This window comes from Penicillium arizonense, assembly GCF_001773325.1.
Source record: "Penicillium arizonense strain CBS 141311 chromosome Unknown PENARI_contig003, whole genome shotgun sequence".
In the NCBI taxonomy this organism is placed as follows: domain Eukaryota; kingdom Fungi; phylum Ascomycota; class Eurotiomycetes; order Eurotiales; family Aspergillaceae; genus Penicillium; species Penicillium arizonense.
This window is the reverse complement of record NW_019173280.1, coordinates 1,727,100-1,746,759: the sequence shown is the minus strand read 5'-3', so window position 1 is coordinate 1,746,759 and position 19,660 is coordinate 1,727,100. Positions and strand designations below refer to the sequence as shown.

The 19,660-nt window shown below is 50.9% G+C and overlaps 6 protein-coding genes across 6 annotated transcripts; 4 read left to right on the top strand and 2 right to left on the bottom strand.

Annotated features, from left to right (window-relative positions):
- Positions 1-359: 359 nt before the first annotated feature.
- Positions 360-1,644, top strand: PENARI_c003G04693 (intradiol ring-cleavage dioxygenase; the record flags this gene model as incomplete). Its single annotated transcript, XM_022628322.1, has 3 exons — positions 360-609; positions 669-1,133; positions 1,199-1,644. The coding sequence occupies 3 exons, from the start codon at positions 360-362 to the stop codon at positions 1,642-1,644; spliced, it is 1,161 nt and encodes a 386-aa protein (XP_022491628.1).
- A 663-nt stretch (positions 1,645-2,307) lies between these two features.
- PENARI_c003G01368 (isopenicillin N synthase family dioxygenase) lies at positions 2,308-3,487 on the top strand (the record flags this gene model as incomplete). Its single annotated transcript, XM_022628094.1, has 4 exons — positions 2,308-2,347; positions 2,405-2,608; positions 2,666-3,040; positions 3,108-3,487. 4 exons carry the CDS (start codon positions 2,308-2,310, stop codon positions 3,485-3,487), a joined length of 999 nt encoding a protein of 332 aa, XP_022491525.1.
- Positions 3,488-3,998: 511 nt separating this feature from the next.
- PENARI_c003G07794 (histidine phosphatase family protein) lies at positions 3,999-5,660 on the bottom strand (the record flags this gene model as incomplete). Its single annotated transcript, XM_022628544.1, has 3 exons — positions 3,999-4,845; positions 4,900-5,029; positions 5,081-5,660. The coding sequence occupies 3 exons, from the start codon at positions 5,658-5,660 to the stop codon at positions 3,999-4,001; spliced, it is 1,557 nt and encodes a 518-aa protein (XP_022491671.1).
- A 1,058-nt stretch (positions 5,661-6,718) lies between these two features.
- PENARI_c003G00612 (uncharacterized protein) lies at positions 6,719-12,461 on the bottom strand (the record flags this gene model as incomplete). Its single annotated transcript, XM_022628038.1, has 2 exons — positions 6,719-12,067; positions 12,117-12,461. 2 exons carry the CDS (start codon positions 12,459-12,461, stop codon positions 6,719-6,721), a joined length of 5,694 nt encoding a protein of 1,897 aa, XP_022491743.1.
- Positions 12,462-13,314: 853 nt separating this feature from the next.
- PENARI_c003G08404 (GNAT family N-acetyltransferase) lies at positions 13,315-14,696 on the top strand (the record flags this gene model as incomplete). The annotated part of the gene is made up of 2 exons (XM_022628587.1): positions 13,315-14,280; positions 14,334-14,696. The coding sequence occupies 2 exons, from the start codon at positions 13,315-13,317 to the stop codon at positions 14,694-14,696; spliced, it is 1,329 nt and encodes a 442-aa protein (XP_022492117.1).
- Positions 14,697-15,435: 739 nt separating this feature from the next.
- Positions 15,436-19,520, top strand: PENARI_c003G11907 (ABC transporter ATP-binding protein; the record flags this gene model as incomplete). Its single annotated transcript, XM_022628826.1, has 3 exons — positions 15,436-15,468; positions 15,527-16,442; positions 16,504-19,520. 3 exons carry the CDS (start codon positions 15,436-15,438, stop codon positions 19,518-19,520), a joined length of 3,966 nt encoding a protein of 1,321 aa, XP_022492023.1.
- Between the last annotated feature and the right edge of the window lie 140 nt (positions 19,521-19,660).

Genomic DNA, 19,660 nt, shown 5'->3' with positions numbered 1-19,660 from the left:
TCCTCTTCCGACCACTACTGACTTCCAATCAGAGGCTTTTCAATCAATGACCTTGTATCTAAGCCTATCTGGGCTATTCCTGGTAGGCTGAGAGGTCCGCAGCGGGTCCGGCAGGCTATTGCGTACCTTGTGTCGCTGAGAAACATTCTGTTTCTAATTCGTAGAGTTTTGATGAAGGAGCCCACGCCTTTCGTCAGCTGTCTCTTGGAAGGAGTATACGCATCACCTCCGGGAAATGGCCATGGCATAGATATAAAAGGTCAGGAATCAGCAGTGTAAGGTCCTCTCTTCTTCATCAGCACCAATTCACCTCAATACACCTTTCTCTTCTTCCAATACCTTGAAGGTATATCTATAAAATGGTTCAACTTGCTTCCGCCCTCGCCATCGGCCTTCTCGGTCTGGCTGGTGCTGTCTCTGCTCATCCCGGTCACGATGTTCGTGCTGAGGCTGCTGAGCGTGCTGCCTTCCTGAAGAACGCCCCCATTCACCAGCGCAGCCTCGCGCAGTGTGCCTCCAAGCTCAAGGCCCGTGGCCATGAGAACGCCAATGTTCTTCGCCGTGCCAACCGTGTGAAAGCCATCCGCCAGAAGCGTGGTCTGCAACACAGTGAGTTTCAATCCATTCACTTGCAAAAGAAGCACCAAGAGACTAACTGAATAACGCAGATGCCCACTTCCACAAGGCCCGCTCCCTCAACAGCGTCCTGAACACCGACCACAACTCCACCCTGGTTGGTGTCAGCGCTTCCACTGACCCCAGCGTCCTGTTCGGATCCGAGGCTACTTGCATCCTCGGCCCCGATGTCACCCAGGGCCCTTACTACGTCACCGGCGAGCTCATCCGTGAGAACATCGTCGAGGACCAGGAGGGTGTCCCTCTCTACATGGACATCCAATTGATCAACACCAACACCTGCGAGCCCATCCCCGATATCTACACCGACCTCTGGCACTGCAACGCCACCGGTGTCTACTCCGGTATCGTTGCCAGCGGCAACGGTGACTCCTCCGATGAGGCCAACCTCGACACGACCTGGCTCCGCGGTATCCAGCCCAGTGACAAGAACGGCGTTGTCTACATGGAGTCTATCTTCCCCGGCCACTACACCAGCCGTGCCACCCACATCCACGGTATGACAAATAACCACAAAATAACAAGCCCCAACTTAAGCCCTAAATAACTAATACACAATCAGTGCTCACCCACCCCGTCAACGAGACCACCGTTAATGCCAACGGTACCATCTCCGGCTTGTACACCTCGTCCTCCTCGCACGTCGGCCAGATCTTCTTCGACCAGGACCTGATTACCGAAGTCGAGAAGACCGCCCCTTACTCCACCAACACCCAGGACCTGACCACCAACGCCAACGACTCCATCCTCTCCGAGGAGGCTGACACTATCGACCCCTTCATGGAGTACGTTTACCTCGGTGACTCCGTGTCTGATGGTATCTTCGCCTGGATCTCTATGGGCATGGACCCCACCGAGGACACCACCGTTACCCCTGCTGCTTACTACACCGAGCAGGGTGGTGTTGAGAACGAGAGTTCCGGCTCCGGCATGGGTGGTGGCTCTCCCCCTGGCCAGTTTGGCTCTTCTACCGCTACCGCTGCTGGTGGCCGCCGCACCACTTTCTAATGGAACTATCCCGCCTTCATCTGATAGGGAGAATTTCTGAGTAAGACTGGTCTATACTATATGGCTCTCTTTTCTCTTTATGTCTCCTTTTTTGTGTATTTATCTTTGTCCTTGTCCGGTTTCAGTTCTGCGGCCGCTGAATGCTAGCCAGGAGGCTTGTCCGCTGTATTTTGTCACTGAAATATCCTTTTCTTTGGGCGCAGATACTCTGTTGTTTATCTAGCCTACTTAGAAATGGGTCATTTGGTGTATACATGTGATCTTTATCATTTCCTGTCTTTTCCGACTCGTTCAAGCGATGCTTCTTGGATAGTTATATATGCTAAGAAAAGTATTTTTCTATTGCAGTCATTTTTCTTGTAGCAGTGTAAATCTGACATATGAACCATCGATAAGCACAACTTGGCCGAAGTGCTCATTATTATTTAGTAAACTTCAATGATAATAGGCCTAATATAAACACGCGTGTATCTGCGGGGAATGAGAATGATAAGCATTTCGGCCGGAGCCGTGAACTTCAAGTAACACCCCGCGTGTCTGTCTTCACAAACAGCGACTTGTAGTTTTGAATCAGATAAAGCTGAAAAAGAAGTCCCAAAGATCACATACCTCTCAACTCGAAATAACTAATCTCGAACTTCGGGGACACGGAGAATACTAAATATGCCCATGGAAGAAGCTCCTCCGATCATCGATATTTCGGGTACGAAACGTTCCCATCTTGATACAGGCGTGTCTTTGCTGACCTGTCTCTCTCCAGCATTTTACGGAAAAGATGACACCGCGAAGCAGAACCTCGTGGAGCAAGTTCGCTCGGCCTGCACAGCCTTCGGCTTCCTTCAGATTGTCAATCATAACGTTCCGGACTCTCTGCAAGAAGATATATTGAGGCAATCTGAGGAATTTTTCGACCTGCCTCCGGAAACAAAGGAGAAATATAACAAAGGTGGAATGACTCCTCGAAGTTTGACGGTGCCTGGAGGCCTTTGAAGGATACAATGCTGATGCGGCAACTCAATAGACATTGGCGGCCGTCACCTCGGATATGAGCGTCTTCGCGCACAGAATTTCGAGAAAAAGACCGACGGTGACTTGAAGGAGGGCTATTACTTTGGCACCGATCTACCTCTCGACCACCCTTACGTTGTTGCAGGAAAGCTCAATTTTGGACCTAACAAGTATCCCGAAGAAGTGCCAAGCCCAGAAGAGTTCAAGATAACAGTGAAGGCCTATTTTGCAAGCATGGAACGTCTGGCCCATGATATCTTACGGATTCTCGCTGCCACGCTGTACTTGGATGAGAACTTTTTCAACGACTTTATTGATACCCCTATTGCTACATTACGTCTACTACATTATCCTCCCCAGCCACCTACTGCATCTCCTGATGAGCGAGGTAAGATAATGCCCCAGCTATACCCCTAAAACAAGAGTTGTATATGCTCTAACCGTTGACGAAATAGGGATTGGTGCGCACACTGACTTTGGTGGCATAACCATTCTCCTACAAGACATGATCGGTGGTCTCCAGGTCTGGAACAGAGACTACGACAAATGGGTTGACATGGAGCCTCGGAAGGGTGCCTTCGTCGTCAATCTGGGCAATTTGATGATGCGTTGGACTAATGACAATTACATGTCGAATTTGCACCGCGTCATCAATAAGACTGGGAAGGAGCGCTACTCTGTTCCTTTCTTCTTCTCTGGAAATCCGGATTATGTCGTTAAATGCCTGCCTAGCTGTGAGGGAACGAATGGCGCGAAGTATCCGCCTGTTTCGGTTGAAGTGTGGATTGCAGGACGGTATGCGGATACATATGGCTCGCAGGATAACAAGAATTAGCGAAGGAATTGGTTGTGATAGGAAATATCCTTGCAAGACGAAATATATATCGTCTAGCTTGGAACTTTTGTTCGCTTCGGTTGTAGGTAGCATACTTCCTAATTGCATTTATGCCATTTATTGCATTTCGTTATAAATTGAGCTCTCTGGCTGGCTAGGCAATAAATTATCATAATTTAAGAAGATTGTCCGTCGTCAATTTCCAAACATATCGGGGCGCCAAGTCCCCACCAGTGGGCCCGGGGATGCCCTTAGTCAGCGGACCCTGAAGCCCCGCCGACGCGTCCCCTGGGCGCAGGGCTCCAAGAAAGACGGGGCTTGGCCTACAACTACACGTCAACCACATGGTCAAAAATAACCACAATTATGAACGCATAAAAAAATAAGAAGGGATTTTATCATAGGTGTGTATTCCATATGTTCGTGTTGACTGATCGTTTGCCGTCTAGTTATATATACAAAACGAAAGCGAAAATGATATCGTGGAATATTCTTTCAGGTTAAGAACAGGTTAAGAAGAGGGCGCACCATCTCCAACTTGACTTCCGGTAGGATATTTACCGAAGCACGCTTTCTGATAGTTGGCAGTATGTTCCAGAGTGGGAATACCATGCAAGAACCGATCAACGGGGCAGAACCCATTCCTGGCCCCTTCGCAGCCAACAACACCTTCAAGAGGCAGAGGGGCACTGTTGAGGACGAAGCGAATGTAATCCGTGGTATCAGCAGTGGAATCCACAACAGGGTTCTCGTAGAGCACCGGGTCCAATTCCTTGAAAGAATGGTTGCGAGGGCAAGTCCAAATCTCGGACATGAAGCGAGCACCAAAGGGTGTCATCTCACTAAGAGAGAAGTTGCGCTTCGGGGCATGGTTCAGGTCGCCTGGCAGGCCGTGGGGACCATACTTGAAGTAGTTGACGCCGAGGGCGTTGATCACCGAGAGGATGATATCGTCATGAGACATATCCATGTAGAAGGGCTGGCCGAAGGGGAATTGGGCAGTGTTGTCATCATAGGTGTAGTTGATACTGGTGTCACTGGAGGTGATCAGCTTCTGCTGAAGCCTAGCCGCGAGTTCGAGAACGTAGCCGATGCCCTGGGCACGACCGGTCGGGGATCCCCAGGCATAATCTCCATAGTACTGCACATCAACATTGTACTCAAAGTCCTTCCACTCCTGCTCAGTGAATAAGGAGCAGAAGGATGAGCCGGCGAGACTGGTGTACTCGTATGCGCACAGATTCTGCATGGCGAGCACATCGGATGCGGTCAAGTTAAAGTCGCTAGGGAAAAAGGCCGAGAGACGAGAGCGAGCATCCTTGGTGTACCGAGAGATGAATGTTGTCGCAGAGTCATCACTGTAGGGTTCAATTAATACTGAATATCAATTGAAGGGAAAAATATCTACTCACCCCTCCGTCATATCACCTGTGCATGCTTCATATGATGCAAGAGTGTTGTTGAACCCAGACTCCTCCGGAATGATAACAAGGTCATATTCACTGTAGGAGCTGTTGGCGCCGCTGTTACCAAAGAATCCACCTATTGCACCAAGTCAGTATTTTGTCGGAGCGAAAGAATAGATGAACTTACTGAGCCACCACCGAGCACTCTCCAGAATGCGGCCCTGAGATGTAGTGCGGAAGACAGGCTTCGGGCGAGCGGTGCCGTTAGGATAGACATTGAGAGAAGAATTCCATGCCGCCATGGTGTCGCGGTCAGCGCGATACAGCAGTCTACCATATTTGGTCCAGAAGTTGGCTCCCGATGTCGCCTCAGTGGCTGCACCAGTCTCCATCAAAGCATCAGAGCCAAGGACATATTTCCAGTTGTTCAGGAACTTCAGAGGACCCGAGCCCACTTTCTTCCCGGGGTGGGTTTTTGTATAGTTGGCCAACTTGGTCGCAAAATCTTGCATACCCTCGCCGTCAAGAGGATAATCAGTCGGGTACCGTTCGGCATGACGGTGCAAGACATGAACCTGAGATAATTCACAGCTTTGTGGCACACCCTTGGGAACACCGAAGCTTTCGGCGTCCTTATAGGGGCTTAGGTTGGCCCAGCTCCTCTTCATGTCGAAGCCAGATGCATAGCTAGCACCAGTGGGCTCCGGAGCTGAACATGACGCCGTGACCGCAAGAGCGGCCAGTGTGATTGCAGTGATATTTTTCATGGCTGGCGTGGCGGGGGACTCCGAAATGATATTCACACTGGATCCTGAAGGGCTTCTCACAACCAATTGACTCGGTCTCCGCCAGATAAACCAATGCTTGACTAAAATTCAGCCAAAAGCGAGTAGAATGCTTCCTGTCAGTGAATCATCGCCCTGAGGGTAATATCGGAGAAGCCTATTGTCGGCTTATCATTTTTCCATCCCCGTTTCAGTATGTGATCGTCGTTCATCGATTCCTATCTCCCGAGGCTCTTCCCCAACCAATTAAAATATTCAGTTTCCGAGATAAGACACACACCAAAAAACAAACAAACAGGGGAAACAAGAGCTGGAACCTGCTGGCCTGAATGAAAAAGAGCTGTTTCATTCATTATTATGTCTCAGGAGTGCAGCACTAGCGTCAGGGGCAGCCTTGAGGCACGTGACCTATAAATATCCACGCCTACTCTGAGATTTCATGCCCGAGAATGTAACAGTGCTTCGCATGGTTCACAAAACGAGGGTGAATTTATCACGGATGGCATGCGGTGCTGTTTTGCCAATGCGTCTGCGTCCCCGACCAGGCCTCATTCTAGCCTACCAGCGATATAAAAGAAGCCTCATACCCTTTCTACTCCCCAATCTTTCTTCGTACAATTTTAGGTCAGAACATGGAATCCGCTTATTTCGTGATATGTCTGAGCGCAAGAAATATCAACATATTCGTATCACCAGAGAGCACGCATTTGGGTTTCTCATGAATATCTTAAAGGACCCCGTCTCGGGCAATTTGTTGAGAGGATTGAATTTATCAGGACACCCGACCATTCTTCTTACTACCCAGCAAAAGGCTATGAACGCGAGCTGAACCCGGAAGATAGGGGCCTTCTCAGAACTGCTGTCCGAGATGCTGGCTTCGTCGGTGTCAAAGAGGAGCGGGTCGTAAATGCCGATGAAAACCATTTATTGTGGTCGTTAGAGGAGATTGGTTATGAAGACGAGTAGCAGGGATATGGTTGGCGGACGTGAATGTATGCGAAGACGAAACCAAACTAAATAACAATAAAGAGGTACAAATCTCATAGAACCTTTGCATGGACCTGATTCACCAATTGCCCAACAGTGTCAACAACATCATCCAGCAATGCAATTGCAAAGTCAGACCAGGACTCCACAGTGACAATCTCAATGCAAAGAGTGTCCCCCTTGGGGAATGCCTGCACCTTGATCTCCCGCAAGGGCTCGAAATGCGGGTAGATAGTCTGCATGCGACTACTGGCCGCCATGAAAGACAGGTCCTCAACGTGCTCAACATCTTGGTGCACAACAGAATCAAACCAGTCAACTGTCTCCGGCCAATCAGTGCATTGCTGGACGATCTCTTTGAGACTCATGCCCTCGTACTGTGCACTTTCAAGATGTTGCCGCTGCACAAATTGCAGGAGATCAATTGCTGTCCATCCATCTGCGAACTTTACGCGCACAGGTACATATTGCCATGATGGCCCAACAACTGCGTCGGCATTGGGAAGGTCGATGTTCCGGCCACTCACTACTTCACCAAATGTAACGTCGTGGAGGGAAAGGCGGCGGGCGAGACACAGTGCCCAAGCCGCCGTAGGCAGAGTTGCAACTGTGATGTCCCTCGGTCGCGCGGCAATACTGACATCCTTGGAGATTGCGAAGTGGGCCCCTGACACAATTGGGATGTCTGGCTGGATGCGTGTCATGTATGATCCTTGCAGGAGGTTCTGCCAGTACGGAATGCTGATCGGCAGATTGGCGCGAAGAACGTGGTCGACGTATGAGGAGAACGGTAGGCTCTTGGGCACTGGTCTTCCCTCGTATAGGGCCGAGAGCTGCTGCAACAAGATTGGCAGACAGATCTCATCGTATTGGGCATGCGAAATGCGCATGAGCAAGCTGCTGGGTCCGTCGACGTGTTGCACGAAAATGAATTTCACGAAGAGGGATCCAAGGGGTATGCGCGATTGAACGTCCACTTCGCAGACCTTCTGGCTGAAGGCCTCGATGTCAGTATCAATCTCATATTCGACGATTGGGCATTTGATGTCATCCACAACTACGCCCAGGGACGCCCCATCATGCTCCACGAACATAGTGCGAAGGATTTCATTACGAGAAACAAGCTCCTGACAGCTTTTGAACAGCTGGTTGCGGTCCACCATAGTGTCCATGTAAAATAATTCATACCGCACAGAATAGCGAGGAAGTTGGACGGTGCCCTGGACGGCAATTTCCTGGAGTAGACGATTTGGATACGCATCGATGACCTGCCACTCGGGCTCCGCGAGCTTCGGACCAATGTTAGCGACAAATGAATCCACATCAGTCACGTCAAGTGTACTGAATGGTACGTATTCACGAGCCACTGTCTCCGCCGGCTGTGCTTCCACGGCATGTTCAGCCATGTCAGAGAGAGCTCGATTATCGAAGATGGCAGTCACGGTCAGTTGCAGACCTTCAGCCCGTGCCTCTGAGACCAGCTTCATGGCACGGATGGAGTCGCCTCCCAGGTCAAAGAAGTCATCATCCAAAAGAATGTCCTCGGATGGGACATCCAGAATTTGTCCCCAGAGACGCTGGAGCTTTTGCTGCGGGACAGTCATTACGGCTGTACCACTGTCATATCTCTTGATACGGGGTCTGACTTGCCCAACCTGCGCATCCTTTGCGCGAACGATAATGACCGAACCTTCAGTGGTGTACTTCGCCAGTTGGTTGGTGGAGTACACCTTCCGGGAATGGCCAAGCCAAGTCGGAGCGGTAATCAGATCACCGAAATCCAGCTCAACCTCTCGCTCAATGAGTAGCTCCCCAACGCCGCCAGCAGGAGCTAGGCTCTCATAGTCGTTGGGATCCACGATCCAAGTGGCCGTTGCATCAGCGTAAGCCTCCTCTGCAGGGAGACTTGCTGGGCCGAGTGTGGCTAGACGCTGTTGTTCCTTCATATCTATCTGCACGGTGGAATCATAGATGTTCTCAATGCGCTGACCTGGGTCATCGAGGAGCTTCTGAACCAGCTTATCAAATTGCTTCAGCACCTGATCCATCTGGGGGACGTCGATGGTCTTGGAATCGAAGCTGGCCATGATGAGGAATCCTTTAGGTTCGACCGTGAAGACCAGCATGCTGGAATAAGAGTTGAACTTCAAGGCTTCACGGGCGGCCTCTGCCTCGCTTGTTGGAACGAATGCGGTAGCAGGGTTTTTCTTCAAGTCGACAGCAATCTCCTCAACGATCGGGTGGATAACAATGCCGGTGCGCAACTCGCAGGCCTCTCGAGCGTCGGCATTCAGACGTCGAATGTGCTGCAGACCCATATGCTCATGAGGAATGCGGTGCAGTGCTTGATCATGAATGCTCTGGAGATAGTCCGAGACCCGACTCTTGCGATCAATGGAGATGCGAACAGGGACAGTCGTGATCATCGGGCCCTCAATCTCCTCTACGGCCACTACAGGTGCTGTGCGGCCGGTCATCGTCTCTCCAAAAACTATGTCATCTGAAGATGTGTACTGCGACGCGAGAAGACCCCATGCACCTCGAATGGCGGTAGCAATGCTGGTAGTCGAGCTGGACAAATCCCGGGGCAGCTTGACATAGTGCTCCAGGAGAGAGTCGGCGCGAGCTTGGTATCCAGTCCATGGGATAACAGGGAACTGGACTGAAGTAGCACCTTGCAGCTGCTCGGTCCAATATGTCTTGGAAGATGCTCCATCGGTATTACTGAGCCACTTGATGAAGTTCTTGAAAGGCGTTGGGCTGCCAATACTCTCACCGCGATAGGCGCGGTTGACGCGATCCACGATCAATGGCATTGACCAGCCATCATACAACGCGTGGTGAATACTCAGGACAATGCTACTCTTGTTCGTTGTCTCATCCTTGACAATGGCAAAGCGGGCGAGCTCGCTACCCAGACCCATTCCTCTCAATGTGTCCTGGCTCAGGTATTTGGACAAATTGGAGCTCTCAATCCAGGGAGAAGTTGTTCGCACCAGTGCTTGCACCAACCCTCGGCGGGGAACCTGCACAATCCTTGTGCGCAAAATTGCAGAGTCTGCCGATACACTCTCGAAGGCAGATCGCAACTGCTCGGCAACGCTGGCATCAGGGAGCTCTATCACTCGCTGTGCGACATATGCATCTGCATACTTGGCCGAAAGGGCCATTAGTGCTTCCTGAAGAGGTGTGCAAGGATAGACATCCTCTACCATAGCAGGATCCAAGTTGCAAAGAGATGCAACCTCCTTCTGGGCTTCCTCTGGCTTCCAGCCATCTGGAAGGAGGGAGTAGGGAGGAACGTCTGGTGATTCTGTGCTCTTAATTTCCACCACGGTTAGGGCCAGCTTCTCGATGGTTGGATGTTGGAATATATCGGTGACTTGAACGGCGAGGAGTTGCTCTCGTGCAGCAGCTACTAACCTCATGGCTTTGAGGGAGTCGCCTCCAAGACTGAAGAAATGGTCGTGAACGCCGATCTCTGCGTCGTCCCCAAATAGCTTAATCCAAAGAGCTTGAAGTCTACGCTCCATCTCTGTTCGCGGTGCCACCTTGGCTGCGGTGGAAACCTTCAGCTCGGCAATGTGCCGCCTCGTCAATTGGCTTGCCAGAGCACGGAGCTGTTTCCGGTCTGTCTTGAGCGACACCAAGAGTGGCATCTGGTCGAGCGGAATGTATGCAGCTGGGATCATGTATCGAGGGAGGTTTGTTGCCAGAGTCTCATCGATATCAGCGAGAAGTTTCTGGAATGCACTTGAGAACGACGTGATCTCGCCAGGTACGCCCGTCTTCTCACTCTTTTCTTCTGCTACGAACACCACCAGTGTGGCATCGGATTTCTTCCCACCTGGAAAGATCACTTCGGCGGCGACGCTTGCGCCAGTGGGAAGGTAATTGCGGACGTGGTATTCAACTTCACCAAGTTCCACGCGTTGACCACGAAGCTTCACCTGTGAGTCTGCGCGACCGATGAAAACAAGACTGCCCGAGGCATCAGGGTCATACCGGACGAGATCGCCAGTCTTGTAGAGACGACCCTTACGGCCTGGGTAATCTCCGCCGCCTTCAATTAACCAGGCGGGATCTTCGATGAAGACATCTGCTGTCTTCTCTGGGTTGTTGAGGTACCCGTCGCCGACCACAGGGCCTTCTACAAGCAGCTCTCCAACAGCGCCGATGGGGACCAGCCGGTCCTGGTTGGATGGGTCCACCACCCATGTCATTCCTCCAACACCTTGTCCAATACTGGTGTATGACCGACCGGGAGGAATATTGTTGTTGATTGTACAGCCAACCGTGCATTCTGATGGGCCGTAGGCGATGACAATGTGCGTCTTCTGGCCCCAGTCCCCGGCATCACTAGCAGTGATCGCCTCACCACCAAGACCAAGAACTTCTAGTGACGGCATGATATCCGGAGCTAGCACACGCGCAACTGACGGCGTCATGTGGGCCATGTTTACGCTCATACTGCGAATGGCACCACTGAGGTCATTGACTCTCTGATCCTCTGATGGGACACAGATACATCCGCCATTGGCTAGAGTGCACAGCATACAGTCGACACTGACGTCAAATGCGTACGACGGGAAGTCCAACACGCGTGAGTGCTCTCCATATCCCACAGCTGCAGCACGGGGCACAGCGCCACTGGTGTAGTTGGAGTGGGAGATCACCACACCTTTCGGTTTGCCGGTGCTGCCGGACGTGAATTGAATGTACAGCGTCGATGATGCTGGGACCACTGGCAGGTTGACAGATGGTAACTCGGTCTCATGTTGGAATAGCCCCGGTCCAACAATAATCTGCTTTCCGCTGGGGACAATGCGAGAGCCGAGGCCTGTCTGCAACTTTGATGTCAGGATGAACTCGGCATCAACCTCGCTGGCAATGGCGTTCAGCCGTCCCTCAGGCTGACTGGGATCCATGAGAACCAATGCGCCACCTGCCTTCATAACTGCCAACACACCAACAATTGTCCACATTGACTTCTCGAAGCATAGGGGCACAGCTCGGCCAACTTGCAGGCCTAAGTGGACCAAATGCTTTGCTAGCCATGTTGATCGCTCCTCTAGCTGTGCATAAGTCATCTCTCCATCCCATGATACGACTGAGGGACGGTCGAGCTGGGTTTGTGCCTTTTCGCTGATCATATTCTGGATACAGCGATCGATGGTGGGAGGCATCGGCCCATTCCACTTCCATATTAGCGAGATCTCCTGGCTTCGAATTTGGATAGCATCAGAAATAGACAGCTCGTGGTTTGCAGTGATCAAAGGAAGGATGTCGGCGAGGATATGAGGCAGAACTGCGCTAACGGGTTGTGTAGCTGTTGAGGTTTTCGAAGTTCCACGGATATATACGTTGCCCTGTGACAGTTTTGCTTCCAATTCAAATGTCCACTAACTTGATTAGAAAGTGAAAGAATTGAAGGGTCGCCAATACACTCACTTCGGTCGTGGTACCAGTATTCTTAAACGAGATTATGTCTCCAATTTCGGAGAATTCACCCAACCGTCGCATGGCTTGCAAAGTCGATCCCAACGAGGCGTTCTCCGACTCAATCACATCTTTGATGGGGGCCTCTTGGACCTTTCCATTTCTCTCCCAAGAAAAAGCCCCATCTTCACTCTGCACAGTCCCGCGATGGAGCAGAAGCACCCACGCTAGAACGAGGACTTGCTCTTGATCAGCCTCAGGAAGAACTGCCACGCATTCGGACCAAGCCAAATCATCTGGCTTTTGAAAAACATCGCTAACCCAAGAGGCAGCACTAGGCTCCTTGTACTCGCCCATGGTAGTTTAGTATCTGAAGAAAAAGTCTTGCCAAGAACACTGCCCGCATTGCAGAAACAATCGGGTTAAGTATCGCAGATCTTCAGGAACAAATTCAGCAAGCCGCGCTATGCTCATAGAGCCACAACGGACAAAATCTAACCGGTTTGCGCCGAGCCTTTCAAGAGATGAAGCTAAGGTGGGCGTATATTCCAAATATACCAAAGGTGGAGACTTGTATGGTCACAATACAGAATACGAAACATATGGTAACATACCTATACAGACCCTGCTAAGAACCGCCGAGGTGCACTGCCTCGCAAGCTCCGCAGTAATCAATCAGCAGGGTCCAGTGGAGATCTTCGATGATCAAAGCCATGACAGGCATCTTTGTGCGGATTGGTCCGTACCTCGACTATACTGTACAGCTTTACAACAGGCATACGTGCCAGAACGTCGCCTTTTTGGGCGCTTTTGACTTGCTGGGTCTCAACTTGAGCACGTTTCTTGCGACATCGGACCCTTCAGAGATGGATCAGATGATCCTTTCTCAAAACTATCACCAGTTGATTACAACGTCGTATGAGGCGCTATGCTCTGCGCTACTTGTTTGGACTAGCCAGCGCCAAGTATCGGAATTAATGCACGGTACCTGTTGCCTGCGACAATAGCCAAGGACTCGGTTTTCGGAGTTTGATGGATGCTACACACTAGAGCACACTAGATGAGGGCTATCGATGCCTTATACACATGGAAATCTCCGACCCGAACACCGTCGGACGAAGCTGCCCCCAAAGCTGGCGCGGTGATCGACTTGTTATTTAGTCCCTGTGTTCCTCTTCACAGTTCGCCAGCGTTGATATCATCTTTTATAATGACCATGAACGCTTTACCCTTGGTGCGTCTGCCAGAGCCCTGGAAGACCACCTACGAGCTGGACGTTGTGTCTACCGAACACTCTCTACGCAAGTTTCAGCTGCGCAGATCTCCCCGCGCCGACGATGGTGTACCACCCCCGAAGCCACTTCACCATGTCTCATTGATGTTCACAGATCTGGCCCAGCCTGATCCTTCTACCACACCTGATGATGGGAACAACTCTCCCTGGGCTCGTGCCCAACGAAGCCCGGTAACACATATCACATGGTCAGGCTCGGAGACACCCACAGTGGGTCAGATATGGAATGTGGTCTATGCAATCGAGACACTGCGCAGCGAGTTCGAGATATTCCGAGCTCTTCTATCCGGCGAGGGCAAGGAGCTGCTTGCGCGCGAGTTGCAGAGTGTTGGCCTTGCTATCGCACACCCCGAGCCATCTGCACCGCCAGGAAAACCCATCCCCGTCTCCTCCAACCATATCGGCCAGCTGGTCTTCTACCGCAGCAGCTTCTGGCAAGGAGCCGGCTCACCTTTTGGCACCCGTCCCGCGTGGGTGGCTGACCCGGGGGTTTACAGCTTTATGCGCAAACCTTTGAATGAATACCCGATCCGGCCTCGCCAACATACTGTTACTACCGGCTTCCCTGAACGCCGCGTTCATGCCCACCACCCTGTACGATCACCGAAGCCCGCTCCTGGATCCCGAATCTACAGTCGCTATATCCCACACTTGAACGAGTTCTTCTCAGTCTTTGCACTTGACTACACAAACGATGAGCACCTCCAGCTCTTCAACACTTGGCAAAATGACCCGCGGGTAGCGCACGGTTGGAATGAAACTGGCACGTTGGACCAGCATCGCCAATATCTACAGACCATCCAAGAGGATCCGCACCAGATTGCTGTCCTTGCCAAGTTCAACGATACCTTCTTCTCCTACCACGAGCTCTACTGGACAAAGGTTTTACTTCAATCACTTCCGTCTTGCAAGAACTGCTGCTAATTGTACTCTAGGAGGACCACTTAGGCGCATACTACGACGCGGGTGATTGGGACCGTGGCCGTCACTCACTCGTCGGCAACGAGAAGTTCCGAGGCTCACACCGTACAATGGCGTGGTGGTCCAGCTTGATGCATTACATCTTCCTAGACGAGCCTCGTACAGACTTCGTGACCGGCGAGCCGAAGTACTCCAACCTAGCGCCCCTGACATACGATCACGCAACTGGAATGAACCTGGACAGGCTTGTGGACCTACCTCATAAACGGTCTGCGCTCATCCTTGGAAGTCGGGAAAAATTCTTCCACGTAGCACCCGTGCGGTTTGATGGGTCCGACATGCTGGACCGTAACCCGTTCCGCTCATTGAAGCTATGAGGTATATAGAATCCACAAACGTAAAATTGTACTATGCTTGAATCATGAACCGGTATCCCTAAGGGGGGTGAAAGAGCTATACAAACTCCGCTTAACTTCAAGCACCCATTGACTTTTTGATTTTTGATTTTTGATCTTTTTTTTTCTTTCACTTTCGCCAAGCGAAAGCCAAGTGAAGTCAATTCTGGGCGTCAGCGCCATCTAATCTGATTCGGGATGTACGCCATGGCCGGGTCATCCCGATATTCCGTCGCAGCCGAAGTTGTTCCGTTGTACAATAGTGTGCCATATCCAAAACGCCAAGAAGCTTGGAAGGAATCGGTTAGCGGGCCTCTATTGGAGAGATTATAAATCTATTTCACACATAGTATTCCCTCGGGAAACAAACCCCGAAACTGGCGGAAACTGCCAGATGGAGCAATCGACAGGATTTGCGGTCGGGTTCGGCTTCCCTTTACTGTTCTTGGGGAGACGATCCCCCAAGTCCGATACTTTGTGGAGACCCTGAGGTCTCGGCAAACATTCCATGTTACTAGCGTGGATGTCGATCTGATAAGTGTCTAAAGTTACAATACGGATCAAACTTACCAAATTTACCAAATTTATATCAATACTACCCTGTTTACAATACCCCGTTCTCTTGGTATTCAAGCGGGGCGTGCATTTTTGTCTAACTTTCTCAAAGATTGAATGTAATGATGTTTCTTCTTCATCCCTACCTATAGAGAAATCATCCAAAATGGGTGAACTACATGCAGCGCCAAAGCGCAGCGTGAGTACTTCCACCATTCCCATCATTGACCACCACAAGCTAATCCAATCCGCACCAGTGGAGGGACAGGGCCACCTTCTTCAGACTATTTGTCTATGGCGAGCCCAGCAGGGCAGACATCGCCCTGCTGGTACTGGCAATCGTCTCAGCAATTGCCTCGGGAGTCCCGTTCCCAATCATGTCCATCGTCTTCGGTCAACTGGTGGATGAAATGAACTCGACAACCTGCAACGCGAACAGCACGAATGGCGCATCCTACCAGGCTGGGATCAATTCCAAGGTCTTAATGATTGTCTATATTGGAATCGCCTACCTGGTTTTGGTCTATATTTATGTCTTCACTTGGAATATCACAGGCGAACGACTCGCCCAGCGCCTGCGCGAGAAATATTTCAAGGCTTTGCTCAAACAGGATGCGGCTTTCTTTGATAATCTTCCAGCTGGCGAGGCGTCGTCGAGAATCTCGGGTGATATAACCACTGTCCAGCAGGGTACATCTGAGAAAGTCGGCATCATGATGAACTCGCTGGCCTTTTTCGTGACTGCCTACATCGTTGCCTTTATTAAGGATGCCAAGTTAGCCGGTATGCTGGTCTCGTTGACCCCCGCATACCTGGTCATGTCCCTGCTGGGAGGTTATTTCGTGCAGAAGTATTTTGGTCGTGCTCTGGACAGCATGACCAAGGCATCTTCGGTCGCGTTGGAGGCGTTCTCGAATACTATGGTGGTTCATGCTTTCTCGGCCAATGTGCGACTGGAGGAGAAATTTATCGAGTTCTTAGATCCGGGACGAGTTGCGGGAATTCGCAAGTCTATCGCGACTGCTAGTCAAGCGGGATTGCTTTATTTCATTGCCTTCTCCGCCAATGCATTGGCATTCTGGCAGGGTTCGAGGCAGATTGCCGATTCAGTCGAAAATGGTGGCAGCATGACGGTTGGAGCCACATATACTGTGATTTTCATTCTGGTGGATGGTAAGTAAAATGAAAGCGATTGTACAACCAAAATTCATTTGCTAATTGTGTTATTTTCTAGCATCCTTGATCCTCAGTCAAGTTGCACCCTTCATTCAGAGCTTCGATGCCGCGTCGGTCGCATTCACCAAACTTCGTGCCGATATCGATCACTCGTCCGCCATTGATGGAACCGATGAAAATTCTGGTGAAGTCTTGTCACAAGTCAAGGGCGATATTGAATTGCGCAATGTTTCCTTCACTTTCCCTTCTCGTGCCGACAAGCCAGTACTCCAAGATCTATCCTTCTCCTGCCCTGCTGGTCAACAAACTGCTATTGTTGGATTGTCTGGAAGTGGAAAATCCACTGTGGCGGGTCTGGTCACTCGATTCTATGATACGATTGAAGGAGCTGTCTTGTTGGATGGGCACGATGTGAAATCCTTGAATGTTCGTGCATTGAGAAGCAACATCAGTCTGGTCCAGCAGGAACCCTGTCTGCTTGATCGTTCGATTTTTGAAAACATCGCACTGGGATTGATCAACTCTCCAAACCATGGTCATCTCATACAACTCCTCACCAGCACGGCGTTGGCTGAGATTGCAGCAGCCGTGAGAGATGGTCAAGGGATTGTGCCCGCCGCACTGGAACATGGAGATCAGGCACGAGAGATCGTGGACCTCGTTGAAAATGCTGCTTTGCTGGCCGACGCCAATGGCTTCATCGAAAAGCTCCAGGAAGGCTATGGCACAATGGTTGGCTCCAGTGGAAATCTGATCAGTGGTGGACAAAAACAGCGGATTTCTTTGGCGCGTGCCTTGGTCAAGGATCCCCGAATTCTCATTCTGGATGAGGCTACTGCCTCCTTGGACTCTGCGACCGAAATGCGCATTCAGCGAGCTATCGAAAGTGTTGCCGTCGGTCGGACAGTCATCACCATCGCCCATCGTCTGTCAACTATCAAGAACGCGAATAACATCATCGTAATGAGACAAGGAAAACTGGTTGAACAAGGTAGTCATTCAGACTTGTTGACTCGCAACGGTGCCTACGCAGAGCTTGTCCGTCTGCAAAACCTCAATGTCCACGGCGCCGGAGAAGGGTCTTCAACTCGATCTGCTTCGCCAGTGGAACAAATCAACGAGAAGGCTGAGAAAACAGATATATCTGTAGTTGATGACTTTCCTGAAGATGATGGAAAGACTACTGCAGCCCCAGATAAAGATTCCAAGCCCAAGGAGAAGGCTGGTGCCATTGCCACTACTCGATCATTCTCTGCCACAGTTGGGTCCTTAGGGTCGATGTTCCGTCCTTACATGTTTGTTCTGGTTCTTGCTGTGACAGGCGCTGTGATTATTGGAGGTACATACTGTGGATCGGCAGTGATCTTCGGTAATGTTGTTGGCAAGCTCAGTGGCTGCGAAGAGCCACAAAATATCCGCGATGCTGGTGAATTCTACGGTCTCATGTTCTTCGTCCTGGCTGTTATTGAGTTCTTTGCCAACTTCCTCAGTTGGTCTCTATTTGGATGGATGGCAGAGAATATCATCTACAAAGTACGAGTTCTCTCGCTGCGCTCCATCCTTGAGCAAAACTTGGCATGGCACGAGTCTAATGACCGCAACCCATCGCTTCTACTATCCTTGATTACCACTGACAGCAACGCCCTCGGAGGCTTGACGGGCTCAGTCGTCTGCACGATTCTCTCCATTTGTGTCAACTTATGCGCTGCCATCATCATGACCCACATCATTGCCTGGCGCATCGCCCTGGTCTGTCTCGCCGTCATTCCTTTACTGCTAGGCGCGGGATGGATGCGAGTTACCTCACTAGCTGAGTTCCAAGAAAAACACCTGGAAGCCTTTGCCCGGTCTGTCGGCATGACCGTCGAAGCTGTCAACTCAATCAAAACCGTCATGTCCCTCTCTCTGGAGCACGAAATTATGGGCACATACCGTCGCTCACTAGCAGCCCCAATGAAGGAGATGACCCGTCAGAGTGCCTGGGTTAACCTCTGGCTCGCAATTGGATACGGTATGAGCAACTTCCTGTATGGGCTAGCATACTGGTGGGGAGCAATGAACATCATTGCAGGCCACTATACCCAGACTCAGTTCTTCATCGTCCAGCTCGCTCTTCTCGTCAGTTCACAGCTATGGGGCCAGGTATTTGCTCTGGCACCCGATGTTGCGCGCGCCTTCCAGGCGACCCGCCGGTTACTGAACCTGCTGGATCTGGGATCCACGAAGAACTTATCAAACCCCATAGCAAGCCCACAAAAGCTGCTCGGAAACTCCACAGCTGATGTTGAAGCCACTGCCACTATGCGAGAAAAGGTCGATGATAGCCGCTGCGGAACCAGCGTCTCATTCAAGCAGGTTCGCTTCGCTTATCCCGCTCGGCCTGACACTCGTGTCCTCCATGGACTGGACTTGAACATCAAGCCAGGTCAGTTTGCCGCGCTGGTGGGACCCAGTGGTGCTGGTAAGTCCACAATCATCTCTCTTGTTGAACGACTCTACACGCCCGAGTCGGGCACCGTCGAGCTCGACGGACGAGATATCGCCCACGGAGACATCTCTTTCCGTGACTCGGTCGCCTATGTACCACAACAAAGCGTCATGTTTGAAGGAACCATCCGTTTCAACCTCGCTCTCGGCGCTAGACCAGGTCACACCGTCTCACAAGCCGAGATGGAGGAGGCATGTCAACTGGCGAACATCCATGAGACGATCATGGAGCTACCCGAAGGATATGACACGCCCTGCGGCCCCAATGGCGATCGTCTTTCCGGAGGTCAGAAACAACGACTTGCAATTGCACGTGCATTGATTCGCAAACCGAAGCTCTTGCTGCTCGATGAGTCGACTAGTGCCCTGGATGCAGAGTCCGAGCGACTTCTTCAGGATGGCTTGGAGAAGGCCACCAAGAACATGACTGTCATTGCGATCGCCCATCGTCTTTATACGATTCGCAAGGCTGATATCATTTTCTTGATTGAGGATGGGCGCTGTGTTGAACAGGGTACTCATGCTCAACTGGTTGAACGGAGTGAGTCTTACAGGGTTAATGCCTTGAACCAGGCAGTCGATGGATAGATTTCGGTTCTCTCATGAAAGTACATAGATAGCTATGTTGGTTACTAGAGTTATATATTTTAATTACATAGAGTTGGTCCTCGACCATACATTTCATCCAAACAATCCGAAACTTGGTATGTCATACAAATATAATCAAA